Below are 25484 nucleotides of genomic sequence, written 5' to 3'. Positions count from 1 at the left end.
TGTTGTACATCTTTAACTTACACAATGTTATATCAAAATTGGGGGGAAAGTTAGGCCAGGGGGGGGTTAGATTAGAGGATTCAATACTGATGGTAGTAACACAAATTGTTTTTGTGTTCCTTTGTGGGCCTTTTGTGTCTGCCTGCTAGAAATTCCCATGATCTCATCCCAGGGAAAGTGCAGGGTGACTTGACGGACTGGTAAGTTGTATTGAGGACACATCTTGCCATTAAACAGTGAGAGTGAATTAGTGTTGGTTTGTAAAGGTTGGGTGAGTGTGTACATATGAGACTAGATCTTCCTCCTCACTTTGCACCTGTTGTCAACTCTAAATAAATACCACATTCTGGTTTCAAAATATTTGGATCCTGAAAAGTTATGTACAGCTGATCATTTAAACTTAACATTTGGGTAATTTTACCCTCTTATCTTAATTTAATTGTTCTTTCAGCTATTCTCTTCAGCAAGCTCAAGCTTTTTACACATTTCCATTTCAACAAATGATGGCCGAGGCTCCTAACATGGAAGTTATGGACACACAGCAGATGCCAGCGGAAGTTCCAGAGCCAGCTCCTGCTCAGGCACCTGAACAAGGTAGTTGCACCAGGAGAGCATAGAAAAGTAGCTATTGGATTAGCCTACTTTTTAAGAAAGGGTTTAATGATGAATTTTAGTGTTAAAATTTTTTAAAAAATTTTTCTTGATTTCAGAGAGGAAGGGAGAGGGAGAGAGAGAGAGAGAGAGAGAGACATCAATGATGAGAGAGAATCATTGATCGGCTGCCTCCTGCACCCTCCTTACTGGGGATTGAGCCCACAACCCAAGAATGTACCCTGACTGTGAATCGAACCACGACCTCCTGATTCATTGGTCAATGCTCAACAACTGAGCCATGCCAGCCTGGCTAGTGTTAAAAAATTTAACCCACTTTTTAGGTACTTAGTATCTTCCAGGCACTGTAGGTTTGTGGGGCAGAAGTGGGGGGAACATTGATCCTGTCCTGGCTGGTATGGCTTTATTGGTTGGGTGTTGTCCCATGTACCTAAGCGTCTCTGGTTCAGTACCTGGTTGGGGCACATAACTTGGTTGCAGGCTTGATCCCCAGGGAGGGTGTGCGGGAAGCAGCCCTCTCTCTCTCTCTTTCTCTCTCTCTCTCTCTCTCTCTCTCTTTCTCTTTTTCTCTTTATCTCCCTCTCTCCCTCCCTCCCTCCCTCCTTCCTTCCCTCTCTCTCTCCCTCTCCCTCTCTCTCCCTTCCTCTCTCTGAAATCAATAAAACATATTTTTAAAAAGGGATATGGATCCTGCTCTAGAATATCTCATAATCTAGTAGGGGAAAATAATAAGTAAATACACGTCATGGCTCAGCACACAAAGCAGTGAAGAGCGGCCTAGAATGCTGTGAGAGCTCATGGCATTGACACCTAACTCAGACTGAGGCTCAGAGGCGGCTTCCCAGAGCTCAGAAGCTCCAGGGGAAGGAGACGTTATCCCCAGGAAGAAAGGGCTGGGGAAGTTCCAGGTAGAGGGAAGCATGCACAAAGCACAGACAAGAAGAAGCACGACAGTTAAAAAACAGTGATTCTGACATTGGAGTCTGGGGTATAGCAAAGAAATGGTGAGAGGCGAGGCTGGAAAGGGGGCATTGAGGCTTGTTTAGCCTAAAAGATGTATATCCTATTCTGAAGGCAATAGGGAGCTGTTGAGAGAATGTAGGCAGGTAGTGGCGTAGTCTAGTGGCATTTGAAAATATCAGCCTCGGGTATTACAGAGGATAGAATGGGTGCTAGAAAACAAGCAGAACTTGGAGGCAAGGAGTGGATTAGAGATCCTTTGAATAATCTGGGGACAAAATGTGGAGAATGTAAAGGGGTGGAGAAGGACAGAATTAGGAACTACTCCAGAGGTAGAATTACTGGCCATGGTAGATGGGTTTCATGGGGAGACAAGGAGAAAAAGGAATCTGGAAATAATTCCTAGACAATTGGATGAAGGAGGTACCATTCACCAAGCTAGAGAATTAGAAGAAAGGAGAACAGATTTGGGGGTGGGGAGATGGAGAGCTACTCTCTCCAGGGTAGCTGTATTGCATGAGAAATGTGCTCCGAGTCGCAGGTTATGATCCCAGGAACACGTCCCCCTTCACTGCGTTGGGGATACCCCTGCCCTTGACCGCTGTTTTTCTGGGCAGGCAGCACTGGGGCTTCCCCAGCTACAAGCCAGTGGAGGTGGATCTCTTGGCATAGGAGTGGCCAAAGCAGTGTGAGATAGAAAAAAGGAAGGACGGGAGGCTAGGGTGGAGAAATGCCAAATAGTAGTAGAATCGGGGAGGAGCCTGAGAAGTTACAAGAGATGTTAAAGAACTAAGGTTAGAAAACCAAGGCTTCCTGTCTGATATTTTAGGACAGTGGTTTGTGAACAGAGATGATTTTGCCCTCTAGGGACATTTGGTATTGTCTGGAGACACCTTTGATTGTCATGACTGGCTGGATGCTACTGGCATCTCGTGGGCAGAAGCCAAGGCTGTTACTAAATATAGAATGTTGCCGGCCCATGTGACTCAGAGATTGAACAATAACCCATGAACCAGGAGGTCACAGTTTGATTCCTGGTCAGGGCACATGCCTGGGTTGCAGTCTTGATCCCCAGTGGGGAGTGTGTAGAAGGCAGTCAGTCAATGATTCTCTCTCATCATTGATGTTTCTGTCTCTCTCTCCCTCTCCCTTCCTCTCTGAAATCAGTAAAAAAAACCAAAAAAAAAACATATATTTTAAAAATATATAGAATGTTAAACATTTTATAATATACAGAACAGTCTCCCACAACCAAAATCATTCAGCGTAAGATGTCGGTAGTGCCAAGACTGAGAAGCTCTGCGTTAGGTCCTGAGATCAGATTCCTACCACCAGCCTGTTTCCTCTTCAGCACCTCTGAGTTCAGAACTCTTTGCGTGTGTGTGGAACAGACACTCAGAATCTCTGAAACAAGCCCACAGGCCTTGCTTTTGAGGCTGTCTACTGCTGGAATTATGGGGAAATTGAGTTAAACTGTTTCCCTTCCTTCCTGTTTCGCTGTTGACTTTTTCTGTCATTTGTTAACTTAGCTATTCATGTATTTACATGTAGAATTCCTATAACATAGTACATAGATGCTTTGTATCCCAGGGGAGGCCAAGGTGCTGGGTAAGATTGTGTAGAAAATCAACCAATGATTCTGATGGAGGTCTCATCCCAACAACAGCCAGCAGAGGAGGGAGGGTCGTGGATGGGGTCACGTGAACCCAGTTGGAGGACATTGTAGAGGAAACTGGCACTGGGAGATTGAGGAGAAAGGTGAGAAGGATGTGGATAGGGTGGCTTTTCTGGGAAAACTGCCTGGGCTTTGCAATTGCAGTTTTCTGCATCACATCCTGGAAATCATTGTGTTTCAGAGGCTCCCAAAGGAAGGAAAAGAAAACCCAGAACAAGACAACCAAAAAAACCAGCGGAACCCAAGAAAACTGCCAAGGCCAAAAAGCCTGCCGAGGCCAAGAAAGCCACTGAGGCCAAGAAAGCCGCCGAGGCCAAGAAACCTGCTGAGGCCAAGAAGTCTGCCAAGTCTGCAAAATCAAAAGAAAAGCAAGAAAAAATTACAGACACGTTTAAAGTGAAGAGAAAAGTTGACCGTTTTAATGGTGTTTCAGAAGCCGAACTTTTAACCAAGACGCTCCCGGACATTTTGACCTTCAATCTGGACATTGTGATTGTAAGGATTCCTGTCATTTGGTTTTATAAATAGCACTAGAGGCCCAGCGCGCGAAATTGCACAAGACTCAGACCCACTGTGCTGCGGGACCCATCAGCGCACCTCCTGGTGACCAGTCGTTTGGTCGTTACAGTGTTACGGTCACTGGCCTTTTATAATATAGAAGATTGGTGGATTAACTTAACCTTTATCCTTGCAAATAATTTTGCTGAAAAGAACCGTTTCTGAGAATCCTTTTGCTAGTACATAATGTCACCTTCATGAGGTCCTATTACTGGGGAGTGTTTGAGAGGGTGGGCTCCAGAGTAGAGTTATCCAGTGTCCAATCCTGCCACATGGGTATGACCCTAGGCAAGCCTTAACTTTCCTGAACCCCAGTTTTCTCCTTGGTGAAACAGTTGATAAGAGTGCCTCTCTCATAGGGTTTCAGTTAAATTAAATAGTCCATGTAACTCAGACTGCATGACATCTGTGAGTTCCCCACGAATGGTAACACTGATTTTGAACTTTGATTTTTGTCTGTAACTGTAAGAAACAGCATGCAGACAGCTGTGCAGATGTTGTGAAGTCAGCTGCTTGCTGGGAGCTGAGAAGGAGACTTGTGGCTAAACCTGGGCTCAGACTCACCGATGGCTCCAGAGCAGGGATCTTCAAACTACAGCCCACGGGCCACATGCAAATACAAATATTGTATTTGTTCCCGTTTTGTTTTTTTACTTCAAAATAAGATATGTGCAGTGTACATAGGAATTTGTTCATAGTTTTTTTTTAAACTATAGTCCGGCCCTCCAATGGTCTGAGGGACAGTGAACTGGCCCCCTGTTTAAAAAGTTTGAGGACCCCTGCTCCAGAGCCTCTTTCTTTCCAGCCCAGTGGGTGGGGGTGGGGCTTGGGGATATGAGGGAATCAAACTGGTTTTTAAAAACAACAGCATAACTTTTAATATAAAGGAGAATTTTTTTCCTCAGACTGGAGTACTTTATTCAGATCAAGAGGAGGTAATTGATAAATGATACTGCGTATGATGGCAGATTACACTTTTAATAAAATTCAATTTTGTCCACCACTCTGTCGCCCTTAGACCCTACTAAAATGTATGAACGTTTTTTTAGATTGGTATAAACCCGGGACTGATGGCTGCTTACAAAGGGCATCATTACCCTGGACCTGGAAACCATTTTTGTAAGTGGTTGCTTTTTTATTATTATTACTGTAATTTTAAACTCGATACCTGTGTTAATAGTTTGGGTGGTTGTTTTTTTAAACCAAATTGTGTTTTTAATAAGAGAGATTGTATATATGTGTCAATGTACATCCATGATTTCTGTGTGTGTATACACAAAGAAGGTTTGGAATGACATGTCACTTGGTTTCCAAGAGTACAGGGGCATGAAAAGGAGTACTTCCTCCTTTGTTTGGATTGTTTCAAGTGAGTGTTACTACTTTTTTAAAGGATTTTTTTAGTTGTCACCTATTGATGTAGCAGCAATAGTGCATCGCTGAGCCAGTGCAGACAGAACACTGATTTGCAGATTTCTGCTGATGGCCATCGCATTTCTAGGAGAGATGAAATACTTGCTCATTGGCAGTCAAGTTGAGAAGTGCTGTGATTGGAGACATTCTGTACAGAAACTCCATATCTAGCAGAAAATAGTATTAAAGACCTTCATTCTTGTCGAGTGAGCTTTAAAACCTTGTATAACTATTGGATTATCCTGTATCCGAGTCGTCTTGTCAGCATGCCTAATGGAACAAGGCATGCTGTAGGCCCTCGGGAACTAGCAGCTAGTGGATGATCTAAGAGTAACATAAAAAATATTTAGGGCAGCCCTGACCGGTGTGGCTCAGTGGATAGAGCGTCAGCCTGCGGACTGAAGGGTCCCAGGTTCGATTCCAGTCAAGGGCATGTACCTTGGTTGCAGGCACATTCCCAGTAGGAGGCGTGCAGGAGGTAGCTGATCAATGTTTCTCTCTCATTGATGTTTCTAACTCTCCCTCTCCCTCTCCATAAAAAATAATAATAATAATTAAAAATTTAAAAAAATATTTAAGGCAAATGATAGTAGTGTGTTTTTGGAATGAATACCATATTGTCTCCATTATTTAAAAAGTTTTTTTCTGCTAAAAATATCCAGAACAACATAGAAAGAAGGAGAAGAAAGTGGAATAAATGGATTGCCTTATGTCTTTCTGATCTTTAAAAAAAATAAAAACAAAAAAAATAAAAAGTTTTTTCCTAGGGAATTTTGTTTTTTTTGTTTTTTTTGTTTTTAAAGTTATGTAGTTTTTATTTTTTTTTATTTTTTGGCACATAGCAAGTACTTTATTTTTTTTTTAATTTTTTATTACAAAGGGTATTACATATGTGTCCATTCCTAGGGAATTTTGAACTTTTCATTTTCTCCACTGTCAAGCCCATCAGTGTATGTTTACCTGTTTGAGGTATTCCCGGGCAGGTGGTGATATCACCAATGATTAGAAAGGAGAGCTGTTTCAAAGTTTCCTATACTGACTAGATGTGTATTCTTGACAGGCCTTTATCTTAACTCCCCTATGAAAAGGGAATGATAATAGTAATATCTCATAAATATGATGATTAAATAGGATAATACAGGCAAAGGGCTTAGCATAATACCTAGCACACAGTAATTGCTTGGTACAGTTTTTGATCTATGTTATAATATAAATTTTTTTTAATTTCAAGAATAGGATATAAACTAATGGACAGATCTCAGAGGGGAGGAAGGTGGAAGGGGACTGGAAGGGATTAATCAAAGAATATATATGTATATATGCATAGCCCATGGAGACAAACAGTAATGTGGTAACGGCCTGGGGTGGGGTGGGGAGTGGGTGGAGGGGGACAAGTGAGGGACATCTATAATACTGTCAACTATAAAAATATAAAAGAGCATGCCCTAACCGGTTTGGCTCAGTGGATAGAGCGTTGGCCTGCGGACTAAAGGGTCCCAGGTTTGATTCCGGTCAAGGGCATGTACCTTGGTTGCAGGCACATCCCTGGTAGGGGGTGTGCAGGAGGCACCTGATCGATGTTTCTAACTCTCTATCCCTCTCCCTTCCTCTCTGTAAAAAATCAATAAAATATATTTTTTAAAATAAAGCAGAACAATTTTTTAAAAATAGACTACTACATCAACCCATAGGGCAGAAACCTTTGACCTTCTATGGGAATAAATGAACTCTCTTTCTCACAGGGAAGTGTCTGTTTATGTCAGGACTGAGTGAGGTCCAACTGAACCATATGGATGATCACACTTTACCAGGAAAATACGGTATTGGATTTACCAATATGGTGGAAAGGACAACCCCAGGCAGCAAGGACCTCTCCAGGTAATTACATAGCATTTCTGTTTATAGGCCGAACCTTGGCCGTGCTGGTGCCTCACGCACTCTAGGAATACCATATGTGTCTAGTTCAAGCTGAGCTTGACAAACACTATGTGACTTGATCTTTCTTGGAAAGCTATCTGAATTTAGTATACTATAAATATTGCCATACTTATATTATGATGACTTTTTAATTTAATTTTAGTAAAGAATTTCGTGAAGGAGGACGTATTCTAGTCCAGAAATTACAGAAATATCAGCCACGAATAGCAGTGTTTAATGGAAAATGTAAGGTTTGCTTTTAAATTTCATCTTTTTTTCTTTGCTAACATTATGGACAATGTAAATATGGTTGCATTTCATTTTAGGTATTTATGAAATTTTTAGTAAAGAAGTTTTTGGAGTAAAGGTTAAGAACTTAGAATTTGGACTTCAACCTCACAAGATCCCAGACACAGAAACTGTAAGTCCTTAAAATTATATTTGCAGATCAGCCCAATGTGGATTTTTTTTCTAGCCAGTTGACCTTTTTTATTTGTCCTACCCATTGTAATTTATACTAAGAAAAGAAAAACTCAACCACTTTTATTAATTTTGCATAAACTGCTAAAGTAATAAGTATCAAGTCATGAACTCAAAGAAAGACACATTTTCTATCTCCATAGCAGTGGGTTGAACAGGTTTCTATAACTGTCCAATTTTATGATTCTAGCTCTGCTACGTGATGCCATCATCCAGTGCAAGATGTGCTCAGTTTCCCCGAGCCCAGGACAAAGTTCATTACTACATTAAGTTGAAAGACTTAAGAGATCAATTGAAAGGCATTGAACGAAACACAGACGTTCAGGAAGTTCAGTATACATTTGACCTGCAGCTTGCCCAAGGTGTGTCCCCATTATTGCTCCTTGTTTTCATTTCATGTCTGTATACACTCTAGAAAGTATGTTGTGGATTTAAAAGCAGGAGAGGAGAAAGCAGTTATATTTGCAGCCAGAGTGCTCTGATAATGGCTGTGAGTCACTGTTAGAATCTCCTTTTACTAAGGTCTTCCCGGTGCTCTTACAGATGTTGAGGATATAAGAAACATTGTAACCCACCCAAAATTAAATCTTATAGGCTGTGAGAGTTCTTATGAGTTAATATAGTATATGTTACGAAGAGTGCAAAAGGTCATACATAGCAAAAGATGTATCTCGGTGTACATGAATATTTAAGAAAAAGATTTCTTCCTCATGATTTCTGAATAAAGCTATCTCTTAAACGTGTTGTACAAAATTAGCTTTAAATCTCTTTCACCCTCCCCACAGAGGATGCAAAGAAGATGGCTGTTAAGGAAGAAAAATATGATCCGGGTTATGAAGCAGCATATGGCGGTGCTTACGGTGCAAATCCATGCAACGGTGAACCTTGCAGCTTCTCTTCAAATGGGCTAAGTATGTCCCCTCCCTATGTTTGTTCTCTCAAAGACTTGCTTTTGTCAGGATGGAGGGGTAGGGGAAGTTCTTTTAAAAAGAGTAAATTATTGAAGAATGGGAATTAGTATATAAAAATCTGTTTTAAGTCACTAACTACAGTAAGTCATCTTAGTTGCATTTTCCTCCTTGGATAACAAATGAGGACTTACTAGTCCGGTATCTGAAAATAGAACAGAAATATACTGTATTCAAGAAGCTTCTTGCCCTCGCTGGTTTGACTCAGTGGATAGAGTGTCGGCCTGTGGACTGAAGGGTCCCGGGTTCCATTCCGGTTAAGGGCACATGCCTGGGTTGTGGGCTCAGTCCCCAGTAGGGGACATGCAGGAGGCAGCCAATCAATGATTCTCTCTCATCACTGATGTTTCTATTTATCCCTCTCCCTTCCTCTCTGAATCAATTATATATATTTAAAAAGAAGAAGAAGCGTACTTAACTATTTTAATAACAGTTGTCATTCACTGGACAGTTAAAATCCCCTAATTTGATCATTTAAAGCAGCGGTTCTCAACCTGTGGGTCGCGACCCCTTTGGGGGTCGAACGAGCCTTTCACAGGGGTCGCCTAAGACCATCGGAAAACACATATATAATTACATATTGTTTTTGTGATTAATCACTATGCTTTAATTATGTTCAATTTGTAACAATGAAATTGGGGGTCACCACAACATGAGGAACTGTATTAAAGGGTCGCAGCATTAGGAAGGTTGAGAACCACTGATTTAAAGCTTTTAAATGTAAGAAACTAACACTCTCCCTCTCCCTTTCCTCCCCACCAGCAGCTGACTGTGGAGAATCGACTTTCAGTGATGTTCCCAACGGGCAGTGGATGAGCCATTCGTTTACGGACCAGATTCCTTCCTTCAACAATCATTGTGGGATGCAAGAACAGGAGGAAGGAAACCTTGCTTAGGCACGGTGCTTCTCAGCCCTGCTCCAATGCTGCAGTTTTATTGCAGTTGTCAGGGAGTGGCCCTCAGTTTGCTAACTGAAGTATTTTATTAGTGTTTTCCTCCGGTGATGTATCCATAGTACAGTTGTATGGTAGAATCAACTGTATGAACCTAGGTAGTTTGGAAGGAACATTTAGGATTTTTTTGTATATGAGTTTTTGTATTTGAATGAACCATCATTCCAGCATTTTATAAAGGCTTTTTCATTTTAGAAGAAAGTGATTTTGTGGGGGAGTCACTTTTAAACAGTAATTTAAGAAATGCAACAGTCTGAATATTTATATTTGATTATTCACTGTGCGTAAACCTAGAAACACCATTACCCCTCTTATGCCTAAGAAGGGCATGCTGTTAATAAGAGTTGCCACTGGTAAAGAGGCAGATGTGTGGATGTTCATGTGAAGTTAAGCCTCTGGAGTCATGTTCACACTCAGACCTCTTTACCAATGGTAATTGTTTGTGAGAGTTGCTTTCTAGTAGAGTGTGGCCTTGCAGCAGCAAGACCAACCTGGCCTTACGTGACAGGGCATTCAACCCTGGCTTTGGCCTCCTCACCCTGTGTGTTAGTTCTCTAATAGGCAGAACCTATTCTGCTGGGATGGTGGGCTCCAGGGAATGCAGTAGACCTTTTAAATGTTGTTACTTCATCTGTGTTTTACTTGAGAGACATACACTCGATAGGGAAGGAACTGAATTTCTCTTTCAGTACCTGTCACCGTTCGAATTTTATCTTCCTCGGCTTTAGGGGTGTAACATGGCAAGTGATGAGAAATGAATTTTCAGGCTGAGCGGCAATATGCCGGAGGTGTTCGATAATCTTTTTTAAACTGGTGCTTTATGTACATGAGATGTGCTACTATAATTAAGACAGAAATGTTCTTGCTGGTTAAATCTCATAAGCCAGTAATTTACAAACTTCTGTCTCTGCATCATTGTTCTTTGTTACTGTGGACTACGTTAACCTTATGCAAGGTTAGTTTTTAAGTAATGTACCTTTGTGATTTTTAATGCATTTTCCAAGGTGCTACAGATAGTCCAGATTTCTACGCCTGGCAGGTATAAACCTGGGTGTTTGGAAATGCTATTTGCATCTCCCCTTGATCACTTATACCCACAGAGCATGCTTTTCAATATGGAAATATTTATCAAAAGGTGTTTTTCTAAAAGGTTATATGCCCTGTTCTTTTTTTATAATAAGAGAAACAAATCCTTGTTGTGAATCTTAACATGCTGTTTAGCTGCTGGCTGTGATGAATTTTATTTTTCCTTTAGCCTGGATCAAGCTGTGTAGGAGTCATTCATGTTATTTAAATCATGTACTGTACTGCTGTTTACATGGATGTTTTGTGCAGGTGCTTTGAAGCGCTTTGCATCAGGGACTAGGAACAACTGAATTATTTTTTCATGGGACTGTGTAAAGCATGTAACTAGGTATTGCTTTGGTACATAATGATTTGTAGCCTTACAATGGATTTTTTTTATTTAAGTGGAGAAAATACCCTTTAAATTATGGACACTTACTAGAGAATGGGTTTAAGGATTTTCCAAGCGTACAGCAATGGTGTGTTTCATTAAATGACAGGTAGTAAATGTTGATATATTCTATACATGACAGTATGAGACTTTTTCATTAAAAAATATTGAAAAAGTTTTTAAATTCATTTGAAAGTCTGATGATTTTTACAATAAAAAATATAAGAATGATTATCCTTAAGTTGCAGGCTTTTCTGTAGCGAGACTTACTGGTATGCTTTCATCCTTTAAACCTGAGATCAGTTTGCCTTCTGTTATATTTAACATATAGAATACTATATACAATGAGAATCATTAAAAATCTATGACTATTTTATTTTTCAGGCATTCATGTTTTAAGAGTAATACAAAAACACAAGACTGGCACCCTGTTAAAAAAAATACCTACATGTGAAAAATACATGTAGAAATTTTGAAAAGTTTTACATATAATTGTCACTGAGTTAAGCAAATTGGTTGCTGGAACCTACATGGGCTTATTTCTTTCCAACAATATATTTCACTCACACAATCTTGATTTCCACACTCAGCGCTTGTACTTAAGGAAGTAATCAATACCTATGTGATCCAAGGTATTACTTGCACACAGTAGTCTCTGTTTTTCATATTGTGGATCATACGTATCGAAGGTACTGTTCATAAAGAATGATGTTATAGTAGGTTGCAAATGGACAATCCCACGTTTTTATACAGAAAATATTTGAAGTGTCATCTGTTTTGGTGACTGAGTTTAAATATCCCTGCAGGGTCGGGAACAAACCAGCTTTCCCATAAGTCATTGTGAACGCCGGGGAAGTCCCAAGGTTTATGTCTTCCGTTCCAGTGGAGTAATTTTGCTTCTTGCAGAAAATGCTCTGAATATCTGGTATCTGGACTCCAGCCTTTATTGTGTTTAGAGAAAAAGAATAGGCTTGTTAGAAAATAAAATTTTATATATTAAAAGTTGAATATAGGTTCATTATAAAAAAATTAAAAGTAAGCAAATTAAAGGGTGTACAATGAAGAGTTTACCACCCACCCTGTATCTCTAAAATGACCATGGTTTGCCTGGCTGATGTGCCTCTATGGTTGAACGTCGACCTGTAAACCAGGAGGTTCCCATCAGGGCACATGCCTGGGTTGCTGGCTCGATCCCCAATAGGGGGCGTGCAGGAGGCAGCCAATCAGTGATTCTCTCTCATCATTGATGTTTCTCTCTTTCTTCCTCTCCCTTCCTCTCTGAAATCAATAAAAATATATTTAAAATATAATAATAAAGTGACCATGGTTTGAGGTTCTCATGAAAAACTATTCTACCTGTACACCAGTATGTGTGTAAGTGTATATAGTATGTATTTGCGTATATACATACCCATGCATGTTATATATGCGTTTTAAAAAATTTGTAATTTGCCTTTTAAAATTACTCTTAGGAAACTTTCCATAGTTGCACATTGATTTACTGAATTTTTTTATTTTTTATTTTTTTAATGTTTTTATTGCTTTCAGAAAGGAAGGGAGAGGGAGAGAGAGATAGAAACATAAATGATGAGAGCAAACCATTGATTAGCCGCCTCCTGCACATCCCCCAATGGGGATCAAGCCCGCAACCCAGGCATGTGCCTTTGATCGGAATTGAACCTGAGACCCTTCAAGACACAGGCTGACGCTCTATCCACTGAGCCAAACCAGCCAGGGCTGAATTATTTTTAATGACTACATAGAATGCATCTATGATTACTTATTTACTGAGTTTCTTATTAGGGACATTTTGGCTGTTTCTGTCCCTTCACTAGAATCAACAATACTACAGGAAACAGTCTTCTGTGCATGTCTTATGCATGTATACAAATGGTATATCTGTAGAATAAGAATCTTGTAGGTGGAATTGTGATATTGAAGGGTGTGTGCCTTTTAATTTTTGGTAAGAGATTGCCAATTGTCCCCAGAAGAACTTGTAGCGGTTTGCCTCCCATCCAGAATTTAGTTCTTATCTTTCTACATTACCCAACAATATGGCAAGATTTTCTTTTTAAACAGTCTTATTTTGACTATATGAAAAGTGACCAAGAATAAGATCCACTTGTTAACAAAGAGCTATCTCCATGTGAATATTATTTCCCTCATAAGATTCACTTAGAGACTATATATGCATTTACCTTAATATTGCTGTTGCTCAAATATTTTTAGAATACTTCTTCCAAAAGTACATTAAGATCTTGAGAATGTAAGTTTTTTTAAAAAAATATCCTCTACAGTGGGTTTTTTTTTCTAAGAAAGAGAATTTGATATTTTTGAAAAAACAACAGTCTATTGAGTAAAGAGGGTGAATAGCTAGTTTATCATATGATGTGAGACAACCAAAAACCTGTCTTCTGTTATTCATAAACACAGCTGCGAAGGTGGGTAGGAGAGGAGCTCAGCGTTTCGGAGTCTATACAGAGGAAACAAAATGCTCATTTGGGAAGAGGGACCTTCCTGCCAGAAGCCTCACTAAGTAGAACCTCATCTCTCAGCTCTTTGACGGAAGGACCAGAGGGCCTTGCAGTTTTGCTTTTAGCCAAATACGTTTCATCAATTTTTAATATTTTAAGCCTCCCTGTTTAGACCCGAACTTAACACTTAGCATTACATTGCTGTGCTTACAGAACACTCTCAAATCGAGGTATTTCTCAAATGATCACTGTGTAGATTCACTTGGCAGACCACCCCTGATTCCTAAACCCTCAGCACGGACGACATTCACTCTACAAAGAAAAATGACTTCTTTCCCTTGGGAAGATTCCGCCACTTTCTACTTGTCAGTAAGTTAGATATTTCATAAAATGTAATTCTGAGTCTCTGTTCCAAGCTCATAAATGCTCCAACCTTATCGATCCAAGCTCCGCATAGCTGTACCTACACAACATTTTTCACAGACATTCTACTTTAATGGGATTTTCTGCACATTCATTGCATTGAAATGTTGATATTTGACCTAACAGTGAACTCAGCATCAATATAAATCAAATCAGATGGAACAATAGTGTCCTTAGCTTCCCTGTGTCGCTTTTATGTGCTTGCAGAGGCTCAGGAAAGTCAGGGAAGAGTCAGGGAATGAGGCAGAAGCCGTCCAGATGGAATCGCTAAGAGGAGACAGGAACCCAGCTTCCACAGTTTGTCTGTCTGCCCTTGTAAAAGGCAGAGTAAGGGAAGTACCATCTTAGAGGATTGTTCATCTTTATCGTCGGGACTGGGCCCAGCACTTGGAAAAGCAATGGGCACTTGGCAAATAGAAGTCCATAATCCATTGTCTCCAAGTCTGTAATCATCCCCCAATGTCTGAAAACAAAAGGATTTCTAATAACTTCTGTGGCAGCAAAACCTAGATCCCACTCAGGGAATCGCAGAACATAAGTATATGCTCCACTTTACCTTTCTAGGGTTCAGAAATCCTCAATTTCTAAATAGGTCCGGCTCAGTGGTTTTAGCTAAAGGGTTGTGGCCATGTGTTTGAGTGAATGTGAATGTCTCTGTTCTAAGCAATTTATACCCTAATTGGCCAGATTATTATGACCGGCCAGATTATTATGACCATCCCATCAGTATTTCATTGATACTTCCAAAAATACTGAATATTGAAAACTTCCTAAGCAAATACTCTCAAGGTTTTATTATTATTATTATTTGCATAACTATTCACTTCATTGTACTGATGGGGTGGACAGAATAATCTGGCCGCTCAGTGTGTATGTTAGGTCATTTATTCCCTTACAAACACTAAGGTTCTATTAGCTTTGATTTACAAATGAAGAAGGTAAGGCACAGAGAAGTTGAGAACTTGCCCAGGACCAGAGGTAATAGCAGAGTTGGGACCCCAACCCATACCCTAGAGCAGTGATGGCAAACCTTTTGAGCTCGGCGTGTCAGCGTTTTGAAAAACCCTAACTTAACTCTGGTGCCGTGTCACATAGAGAAATTTTTTGATATTTGCAACCATAGTAAAACAAAGACTTATATTTTTGATATTTATTTTATATATATAAATGCCATTTAACAAAGAAAAAATGAACCAAAAAAATGAGTTTGCGTGTCACCTCTGACACGCGTGTCATAGGTTCGCCATCACTGCCCTAGAGCCTGCACTGCTGTAGTGAAGAGTGAATACACATAGGACACAACCAGTAAACAACTTCTCTTTGAAAGATACATTGCCAGCCCTGGCCGGTGTGGCTCAGTTGGAGCATTGTCCTATACACCAAAAGGTGGCGGGTTCGATTCTCGGTCAGGGCACACACCTGGGTTGTGTGTTCAATTCCCAGTTAAGCAGTGTATGGGAGGCAGCCAATCGATGTCTCTCTCTCTCTCCCTCTCTCTCTCTCTCTCTCTCCCTTTGTCTCTCTCCTTCCCTTTCTCTAAAGTCAATAAAAAGCATATCCTCTGGTGAGGAAAAAAGAAGATACCCTGCTAGCTAGATAAATGCATCATAAACCATTATGCTAATTCATTTGGTTTTGTCCACTGTAGGTCACTTCAAAGAGTTCAATAAAGTTATGAAAAAGTTTTCACAGTGAAATTTCTAACAATAGTTAATGTTTATCTGGCACGTACTCTGTGTATGCTAAGCATGAGTCTAATTGCTTTTCATGAATTCCTCTCAGGAATAGAAACACACCTCTCAGGCAGGCCATCTTTATCAGCTGCATTTGCAAATCTGAGCAATGACGGTTAAATAAGGAGTCCAAGGTAATCTCCAAGGTCACATGGAGGATGTGACTGAGGAAGCTGGTGCTCCAGCACACTTTCCCCAACCTCACGCTCAAGCGATCTATAAAATGCACGTTTGCATGGTTTTTCCACAGTGCTTACCCAGGTGCCTTATGTGCCACAGGGGGTTGATGGTGGAGTATTTCCCATGAAACACAATCAGCATTGGAGAGGTGGCCACCTCTCCCCCCAGGGAACTGCTGTAGAGATTCTCCCTAAGAAAATGAATAGAAAAGAAATATTTTAAGCCTGGAGCCCCACAGACTCACATAAAGAAGAATCTAATCCTTTTAAAAGATGCAGGACAGTCTCTCACTATATAATAACACTATAATCTTGCACTTTCCTCCAATCTTGTATTTTGAAAATTGTTTAACCTACACAAAATTATAAGCAGAAAACCATGAACTTGAATGTACCAGTTTCACGGTGTTAATATTTTGCCATTTTAATTCTCAGGCTTCTTAATGGCAAACACAGAAGATCACATTCTGATCCTCCATTATTTAGAATAAATTTGTTCACAAATTCAAGGTATGGTGGTATTAAAAATATCCAGAAAAAAAGCAGGCAAGGAAATACAATGACATGATCATAGTGACTGTGTTAGCATTAACCTTCTCTATTTAAGACTTCAGTCATGAAAAATGATACATTTTTAAAAATTCAACTCTAAGAAACAAAGTTGACTTCATAAAATAACCCTTAAAAACAAATCTCTGTAAGAAGGAGGAACTCGACTAAGGTAAGTGATTTTCAGTGGAAAAGGTTCAGTAGGATTCTGGGAGAAGATTTACAGTCGCATTATTAAATAATTTTTTAGAAAAATGTGTATTATAAGGATTCTGCAGGATCTCGCTTCCTCTGACATATCATTTGAGGATATATTTTCATCTATTGCCCCTTTTCTTCCCCAGTGAGACAGTCTGACCTAAGATGTCTATAAAATATTTCTAACCCCTGAGCTATGCATAGAAAATTCATTGTATAATTTTGTTTTCAAGCACGGGGGGAGGGGGGGGGAGACAGATGTGCACATACTCCACATTTTTCTTCATCCATCTCTCCAGTTGTTTGGTGATACGCTGGTGCTTCCATTCCGTCATGTTGGCAACAATCACACCAGGGTTGAACGAGCACGTGCTGGGGCTGATGCCCAGGTCTTTTATAGTCTTCTTCCTGTAGTCCAGGAAGCCCATGTAGGTGTTCTGTAAAGGAACAGGATATGCGTGCCACATGGGAAACAATCTGAAAACAACCATTTTCTTGAAACCATGGTGTGGTGTGTCTGGGTTTCCTCCTGTGTCACTGGCCATTTCCTAGAGCCCTTTGCTGGTTTCCTCTTGTTTCCCCAACTTTTAAAAGCGGGGTTCCCCGAGTCTCATTTCCAGCACCTGTCTCTTCTCTAGCACTGACTCCCTGACAGCCTCATCCAGTCTCATGGCTCTAAACACCATCCGTATGGACAGCCCTGACCTCCCCTCTGGATTTCCCACTCCTGCTCCATCTGCCGGCTCCGTGTCTCCTCCTGGATGCTTAATCCTGTCCCAAATGTGCTTTCCTACAACCTGCCCTATCTCAGTTAGCACAACCCCATCTTTCTAGTAACTTGGGCAGAAAACCCAGGGTCATTAGGTCATCCTTGACTGGTCTCATTCACTTTTCATCCAAATCTGTCAGCAAATCCTGTTGGTCCCATCTTCCAAAATATATCCCGAAGACAAGCATGTCCCACTGCCTCTCCTGCTGCCTTCCTTGTCCGGGCCATCATGACCACTCACTGGATTTCTGCACGTTCCTCCTAACCGGTGTTCCTGCTTCTTCCACCCCTTTCAACCCCACTCTGTCTCTATGTTATTCATCTGCTCCAAGCTCCCCTAATGCCTTCCATCTCTCTCAGAGTAAATGCCACAGTTCCTAACATGCCTGCCCTGCCCTACGCCATCTGCTCCGCAATGTCCATTATTCTCCCTCTGCCACATCGACCTTATTCTTTAATCCGCCAGATACACCCCTGCCTCAGGACCTTTGCACTTGCTGGCAACATTTTCTTAAAATGTTGTTCTCCCTGCTTAAGTGGTTCCCTTCATTCTTTCAGGTATAGGTTCACGACACCATCTCAGTGGAGCCTTCCATGGTCACCCTAACATAAAGCCCACCTCCACCCTGATCCTCTGTTAAGTACCTTACTTGTCTTCCCACTAGAATGTAAGCTATGCAAAGGCAGGAATTTTAGTTTTGTTTGCGGTATTATTGGAACCTAAAACTGACAGGCACATAGGAAGCACTCGGTGCATAGCTGAATGAATGTAACACCAGGCAGGACATAATGTTTCACACACGTATGCGGCCATAATCTACCTCAGTGGAGTGCCCAGACATGACACGGAAGTAACAGAAATACTCGAGCACTTTCTATGTGCCAGGCACCGTTCTAAGAAGTGCACATGCATTACCTCATTAGGTGTGTGCCATAACTAACTTAGTTCTCACAGTGACTCCCCCCTATTTAGCAAATAAAGGAGAAAACAATTGGCTAAGTAACTTGCCCCAAGCTACTTAGGTGATGGAGCCGAGATCGGGTCTGGCCCCAGAGCATAGGCCTTAAAGCATGTCACTTCTTGAATGTCACCATTTAAAAATTATTCCCTGGAACTTTTTTGAAGAACAACATTTGATTCTTAATAACACCTTGCATTTTAAAGCCATTCTTTTGGTTTCAGTATTACGTACAGGCTCACCTTTTCTCATTTCCACCCAGGTAAGGAGCTCTTTACCCTTGAACAAAATCAGCATTTCCCTCTACTGTGGGTGGGGGGAGGAGTGGAGTGGGGGGGAAAGCAATGGCTAAAACTCTGAAAGCAGAACCAAAGACTCAGCAAGTCTCTTTTACAGAAAACACCACCTCTGACAGAAAGGGAGGTTAAGAGGGACCTAGATAACTATCATTCCTGGTGCATTCACTGAAGGCCAGACACGCTATTTTATCACAGCTCACAGACACGATAACATGGATATTATTGTTGCCATGTTTCAGATAAGAAAAGTGGCTCCTGCAGGGTTCAGGAACTTGCCCCGGAGTCACCACAGAGTGGAGCTGGCGTGTCCATCGGAAGCCCAGGCCCCTGGGTTCCGCCTCCAGCAATCCAGACGGTAGTAGCTTGCATTCATTCTGAGTTGGGGGGGGTTGGGGGGGTGAAGGCAGGATTTCTGAGACAGTGTGCTCACCTGCAGCCCCACAAGTCTGTGCCTGTCCTGAAGCGAGGGCAAATCACAGTCATCTGAAAAGGCGGCCGCGTGGCCCAGGGCCAAGGTGGTGTCATACAGCTCCTGGATATCACCTGCATTTAGAAACACCAGGAGTTCAGAGAGTGCAGCATGAGTTTTAGGGCTGCATAGAGCCTTAGAGTTTAAACTAACCCCTGGTTTTGCTGTGGGGGAGAAGTGTGAGATCCCTGATTCCATGTGGTTGGCGATTTACTGAATAAGAATAGCTCAGCTCCATTTAGAAAGCCACCTGATAAGAAGCTCAGCTGGGCATTGGGCAAATGTCTTTATTTCTATTGCTATGTAGGTACCCCACCCATGCTTGTCTTATTTGCATTTAATATGTTTTCAATTGATTTTACAAAGAGGAAGGGAGAGGGAGAGAGAGAAACATTGATGTGAGAAGAAACGTTGATGAGTTGTCTCTCGTAAGCACTGAACTGGTGATCTTTTGGTGCATGGGACGATGCTCCACCAACTGAGCCACACCGGCCAGGGCTTTCTTATTTGCATTTAAACACTAAAACTTAGTCCTAAGAATGTCATCAGTGAGACTATCACTCCATACATTTTAGTGGTGCAGAGAATGGAAAGGCAGCCAAGCTATTTATCCCAATCTTTAACTCTGAGAGTGGCTCTCAAAAAGCCAACGGGACTGTCCAGGGAGGTGAGTATCAACCCCTGTTTTCAAAATATTCCTGAATTTGCAACAATACTACACTCTCAAATTTAATAAGCAGAAAAAAGATCACTGGGCAGCTAACTCTTTGGGAAATGAAGACAGACAGTCATTCTACTTATCAGCGGCTCCTTTTCCAAGTGCTCCGGGCAGTCGGCGAGTATACCTTGTACAATGACATCGTCGTCCAAATAGATGACTTTCTCGTGTTGGTGGATCAGCAGAGGGAGATAAAACCGAACAAAGTTCAGCTGGAAACAACAGAAGAAGCGACGGTGGAGACGAGGCACATGGCGCAGTGTCTTCCTAGGGTGCCGGGGTTCAGTGGGAGCCGCAGAGGCTTCCTCCCGAATCTTCAGGCCACAGATTGCCTGTCTCCCTCTCCATTCAGTGATTTGACTGCTGTGAGCTAAATCAGCCACACACACACACACACACACGGGCACCATCCTCAACTATAAGCTCAACCTCAGCTCCTTGAACCAGAAAATGGGGGAGCATCGGCAGAGAGTGGGAGTTTATTAGCCACCACACAGTTTAATCCAAAGGCCCAGCCTAGCTGGCGCTCCAATCATAAATATCTGGAACTGGGGAAAGATCATGTCATTAGACAGAGGGCTTAGAATTGAGTCCATTTTCAAGGATGGGTTTAAGTAGCAATTATATGTAGAAGGTGACTACATTTCCTGCAAATGTGCCATCGACGCCACTCTTTTTGCAGGGGAGAGTCGGTGCCTTTGGTAGGAACCCTTGCAGTAAAATACCTTAAGATTCCAAAGCTAGGAAAAGGGCTGGTGTCTTCTGAAAATATTATCTTAGTTGATACTAGGAAGTATATAATCCATCATGCTACCGGTTTTCCTTGGTTGCTGGGATATTCCAAGATAAATGCTATGCCCAATCACAGCAGCCTGTGGGGTTGGGAATGTTTTTCCCTGGCCTCCCTACCCGGCCCCTTCCCCCACCCCCTCAGGCATATCCACACACAGAAATGCATCCTACATGTTCTTAAGCTTCATTCCTTCCTTGACTACTCTGTTATGTTGATGTAAACCATCTTAAATCCTTTCGGAAGCAAGTGACTTATAAATTACAAAGAAGCAGAGTTTGGTGAAGATCTAACAACTGTGAGGCTTCAGAACTATTCCGTCTGCATCCCAGTGGCGAGAACTCCATACGGAACAGAACAGGGGCTCACCAAGGACCGCCCCCAGCACAGCCCAGTCCTACTCACAGGCTGGAGCAGCTCCGGCCTCGCTGAGTCTGGTCGGATCTTCCCTTTGAGGACCATCGGGTTGAATTCCACGACTTTAAAGTTTATTTCTCTCAATTTAGAATGTTCGATCCATTTTCTAAGGAGATAAAAAACAAACAAACAAAAAACAACCTCTAGTATACACATCCCACCTTTCCTCAATTTGACTATTGCCTCAATCCATTGGCTCCTTAGAAAGTTAAAAATAAAAATGTAACCTTAGTCGGGTTTAGTCTGTAATTCCCAATTTTCCCCCCATCTGGTCTGGTTTAAATCTTTCCATTATTATTCACATAACTTTTTCTGCAAAGGAAATAAAACAAAATAGTAATAACCAAATATCTCCCCACATCTATGTCATCTCCACAGGTAACTGGAAGAACATACTACTAGCATTCCCCCTTTCTTATAAAGCAGCATCTGTAGTTGCCAGTACCATCCTTGTCACGTGTCAGCAACTCTGTAATATTATGAAGCAAAGCGGGATATTATCAACCTTCTGCAGTGACTGACATCACCTTTACCTTGCCGTTTTGATTCCAGGGCCATTTTTTTAAAATATTTTATTGATTTGTTACAGAGAGGAAGGGAGAGGGATAGTCAGAAACATCGATGATAGAAACATCGATCAGCCACCCCCCACACACCCACCACCGGAGATATACCCGCAACCAAGGCACATGCCCTTGACCGGAATCGAACCTGAGACCCTTGAGTCCGTAGGCCGACGCTCTATCCACTGAGCCAAACCGGTCAGAGCACTCCAGGGCCATTTGAATTTACCTGTGTTTCTTTGTCTCTGTCTCTCAGTCTTCCCCATCCCTCCTCATTCCCTGACTTCTCCCCTCACATTTTCTCAGTCTTAACAGAACTTCTGTCTTTTAAAAAATATTTTTTTATGGATTTTAGAGAGGAAGGAAGAAGGAGAGAGATAGAAACATCAATGATTAGAGAGAATCATTGATCGGCTGCCTCCTGCACACCCGACACTGGGGATTGAGCCTGCAACCCAGGCATATGGCCTGACTGGGAATCGAACCATGACCTCCTAGCTCCTAGGTCAATGCTCAACCACTGAGCCACGCTGGCCAGGCCAGGCCAGAACATCTATCTTTTAATCTAACTCATAAGAGTTTTCTTGTAAGAAATCATCTCAAAATAAAATTTCCAACACGTAAGCCACACATAGTAGTATTTCTTGTTGATTAAAAATTAACAAAGGCCCTGGCCAAGCATAGGTTGATCTTCAACCTATGAACCAGGAGGTCAAGATACAATTCCCAGTCAGGACACTTGCCCAGGTTGCAGGCTCAATCCCCTACTCACAAACTGTGAGTGTGGGGTGTGCAGCAAATCAATGATTCTCTCTTATCACTGATGTTTCTATCTCTCTCTCCTTCTCCCTTCCTTTCTGAAATCAATAAAAAATATTTTTTTAAATTGACAAAGGAATTAAATCTTCCCAACAAAATTTAGATTAATTTGAACCATAAAAAGTAGCCATTTACACAATGTATTATATCAATTATTTCTCAATAAAGCTGCGGGCGGGAGGCAGCCGTGCCAATAAGAAGTCAGTCAGCCCAACTGAAAAATTGGCAAGAGACTCAGGCATGCATATCCAAACAGCCAAGAAATGTGTGAAAAAGTGCTCAACCACATTAGAAATAAGGGAACCCCTCGATGAGACACTGCTGGAACGCCTCAGAAGGGCAAAGTTAAAAAGACTGACTGCACCAAGTGTTGGTGTGGTGGTGGTTGAAGGGTGTGTCTATTACACATTTGTGATGATTCACTAAGCTGTACATGGGATTTATACAATTTCCTGTATTTGTGTATACTTCAGTGAACAGAGTTTTTTTAAATATTTTAAAATAAGGGGTGGTGAACTGGGAATCATTCCCTGCTCAAATGTCATACAATCCTGAAGCTCATAACTACTGTTCAAGTACAGTCCCTTTCTCAGAACATATCACACAAGCCGTCCTTTGGGTTTGTTATCTATACCCACAGATAGCAGAGGGGCGGACTAAATGAGCCCATATAGCAACAGTAAATTATAAGAAGAGTGACAAATGAGACAAAAACAAAACAAAGAACCCAGAAAGCACATATAAGCCCCCAAAACCCACAGCAACCAAGGACCATTTAGATTAGGAGCAAATGTCTTACATATCTCAGTATCTCCTAATGGTGATACTACCCACAAATATGGTTATAAAAACCATCTGTAAATACGTTCTTCTTGTAACTGATGGGAATAATACTTGCGATACCTTGAAATTCCCTTCATCACTGCTTTTCCCAAATATTCCATCCTCCCCAGAGATGGTCACTGTTAACAGTGGAGATCTTTCTGGTCTTTTTTCTTTTTGTTTTGTTAATCCTTACCTGAGGATATTGTTCTATTGATTTTTAGAGAGAGTGGAAGGGAGGGGGGAGACAGAGAGAGGAACATCGATGTGAGAGAGACACATCAATTGGTTGCCTCCTGCACATGCCCCGACTGGGGCCAGGGATCGAGCCTGCAACTAAGGAACGTGCCCTTGACCAGAATCGAACCCGGGACCCTTCAGTCTGAGGGCTAATGCTCTACTCACTGAGCCAAACCAGCTAGGGCTATTCTACATTTTTATAATACATTTAAAATTTGACTTTCTGTATATTTATTTTCAATCCAACTCCAATCTATTTCTTAGTGTGGTGAGGGACATGAAAGATATCACTTTGCAGTTCAAAAATTATAATTAGTGATGATTCTGAGCCATATTAAAATGATTATATTACACTAATATTCTTTCAGGTTAAGAAAGTAAAGAGAAACCATTTTAGAAAGAATGAATTTCATATAAACTGCTTAAGGATTGGGGTTCTTTAGTTCATTAGACAATTCAATTCTGCACCATGACACACAGCCCTACCAGATTAGTGAGGCTTTGCTAGAAATTCCTTAGTGAGGCAATACATTTATCAAGTCAACAAATAAACCTCAGGTCATCCCCTTCTTAATTTGAAGGACATTTCTCAAATGAGAAAAAAAAAAAGGAAATCCATTTAAGGAAAAACAAGGATGATCAAAAAAAAGTAGAAAACTCCAACATCTATAGCTGTGGTTCTCAACCTTCCTAATGCAGCGACCCCTTAATACAGTTCCTCATGTTGTGGTGACCCCCAATTTCATTGTTACAAATTGAACATAATTAAAGCATAGTGATTAATCACAAAACAATATGTAATTATATATGTGTTTTCCGATAGTCTTAGGCAACCCCTGTGAAAGGCTCGTTTGACCCCCCAAAGAGGTCGCGACCCAAGGTTGAGAACCGCTGAAGTATACAACTTACTTTATTCGAGACAGAGTATTCCGGAGCCCAACCACATAGAACAAAATGTTGGCATCCGTGTTGCTGTAGATGCTATTGATGGCGGCCATCGCAGCCCCCATCCTCCCTGCTGCTGCGCAGATCACCACGGGGATCTCAGCGTCCAGTTCCTCGGGAGTCCCAGAGTCCTCACCTGGAAACCAAAATCAGTGTCTGGGAACATGAAGGAATTTCACAGTCGAGTCCGTTAAACTTGTCTTCCACACCCCGAGGGAAGGAAAGCAGAGTGTGGAAGAGGCTGTGGATTGTTCATCAATATCCAGTCTTTCTTCTTCCCTTATAATGTTGGAATTTTCGCTGGCACATGGCCAACCACTAAGAATGTTTTCCAGACTCCCTTGCAGCTCTATGTCCTCAAGTTCCAACCAGTGGGATGTTAGTTCAAGTGATGTGTACAACTACTGGGTTTGCTTTTATAAGAAACTTGCTCACCTCCCCCCCCACTCTTTTCTTTTCACTTCCCCTTGGCTGAAATGTTGCTATAATGGCAGCCACCTTAGACCACAGGTGGAAGCTACCTATTGAGGACACCAAAACCCTAAGATAGAAGGAATCTGGCTTCTTTCATTTAGCATAATGTTTGTGAGGTTTATCCATATTATAGGGGGTATATTTTTTTGAATTGTGGTAAAATGCACAACATAAAATTTACCATCTTAACGATTTTTAAGTGTACAGTTCAGTGGTATTAAATACATTTACCCCGTTGTCCGACCATCTCTACCACCCACCCCCATAACTCTTTTCATCTTATAAAGTTGACACTCTACCCATTAAACAATAACTCCCCATCTTCCCCTCCCCGCAGCCCCTGACAACCACCGTTCTACTTTCTGTCTTAGGATTTTGACGGTCTAAGTACCTCACATAAGAGGAATCACTACTTGTCTTTTGGTGCCTGGCTTATGTCACCGAGCATACCTGCTTCATTCTTGAGCACAGTCCCCTTGTGAACTTTCTTATACAGAATCCCACAGAGGGTCACAATCAGAAGGAACAGCAGCACCTGATTAACTGAAATTAAAAAAAGAAACAAGTTCAACCTATCGAGCTGGAGTTGTGGAAAAGTCCAGAGCAGCCGTGTAAGGAGTTGCCTTCCCTGACATACCCAGGAGTGGAGGCCGGG

The 25484-nt window shown here is 41.5% G+C and overlaps 2 protein-coding genes across 3 annotated transcripts in view; one reads left to right on the top strand and one right to left on the bottom strand.

Moving 5' to 3' along the window:
• The first annotated feature begins 429 nt into the window (after positions 1-429).
• On the top strand, positions 430-11177 carry TDG (thymine DNA glycosylase). 2 transcript variants are annotated; one of them, XM_006769352.2, is made up of 9 exons: positions 430-594; positions 3429-3742; positions 4855-4924; positions 6958-7093; positions 7296-7378; positions 7459-7553; positions 7803-7974; positions 8398-8523; positions 9346-11177. In XM_006769352.2, exons 1-9 carry the CDS (start codon positions 501-503, stop codon positions 9474-9476), a joined length of 1221 nt encoding a protein of 406 aa, XP_006769415.1. In that variant the 5' UTR covers positions 430-500; the 3' UTR covers positions 9477-11177. The 2 variants fall into 2 exon arrangements, with proteins under 2 accessions (XP_006769415.1, XP_006769414.1); XM_006769351.2 differs by having other exon boundaries at positions 9343-11177.
• Positions 11178-11340: 163 nt separating this feature from the next.
• The window catches only part of GLT8D2 (glycosyltransferase 8 domain containing 2), a 31264-nt gene continuing 17120 nt past the window's right edge, over positions 11341-25484 (bottom strand). Inside the window, exons 2-9 of the mRNA XM_006769394.2 lie at positions 25280-25372; positions 24320-24491; positions 20955-21072; positions 19887-19971; positions 19003-19115; positions 16816-16982; positions 15877-15989; positions 11341-11930 (exon numbers count right to left, since the gene is read on the bottom strand). Coding sequence (XP_006769457.1) covers positions 11758-11930; positions 15877-15989; positions 16816-16982; positions 19003-19115; positions 19887-19971; positions 20955-21072; positions 24320-24491; positions 25280-25372 — 1034 coding nt within the window. The 3' untranslated portion in view covers positions 11341-11757. The remainder of the gene's footprint in view (positions 11931-15876; positions 15990-16815; positions 16983-19002; positions 19116-19886; positions 19972-20954; positions 21073-24319; positions 24492-25279; positions 25373-25484) is intronic.

The sequence above is a fragment of the Myotis davidii genome, unplaced genomic scaffold (genome assembly GCF_000327345.1).
Source record: "Myotis davidii unplaced genomic scaffold, ASM32734v1 scaffold120, whole genome shotgun sequence".
In the NCBI taxonomy this organism is placed as follows: Eukaryota; Metazoa; Chordata; class Mammalia; order Chiroptera; family Vespertilionidae; genus Myotis; species Myotis davidii.
The sequence above is the reverse complement of the archived record's forward strand: the minus strand, read 5'-3'. Positions and strand labels throughout refer to the sequence as shown.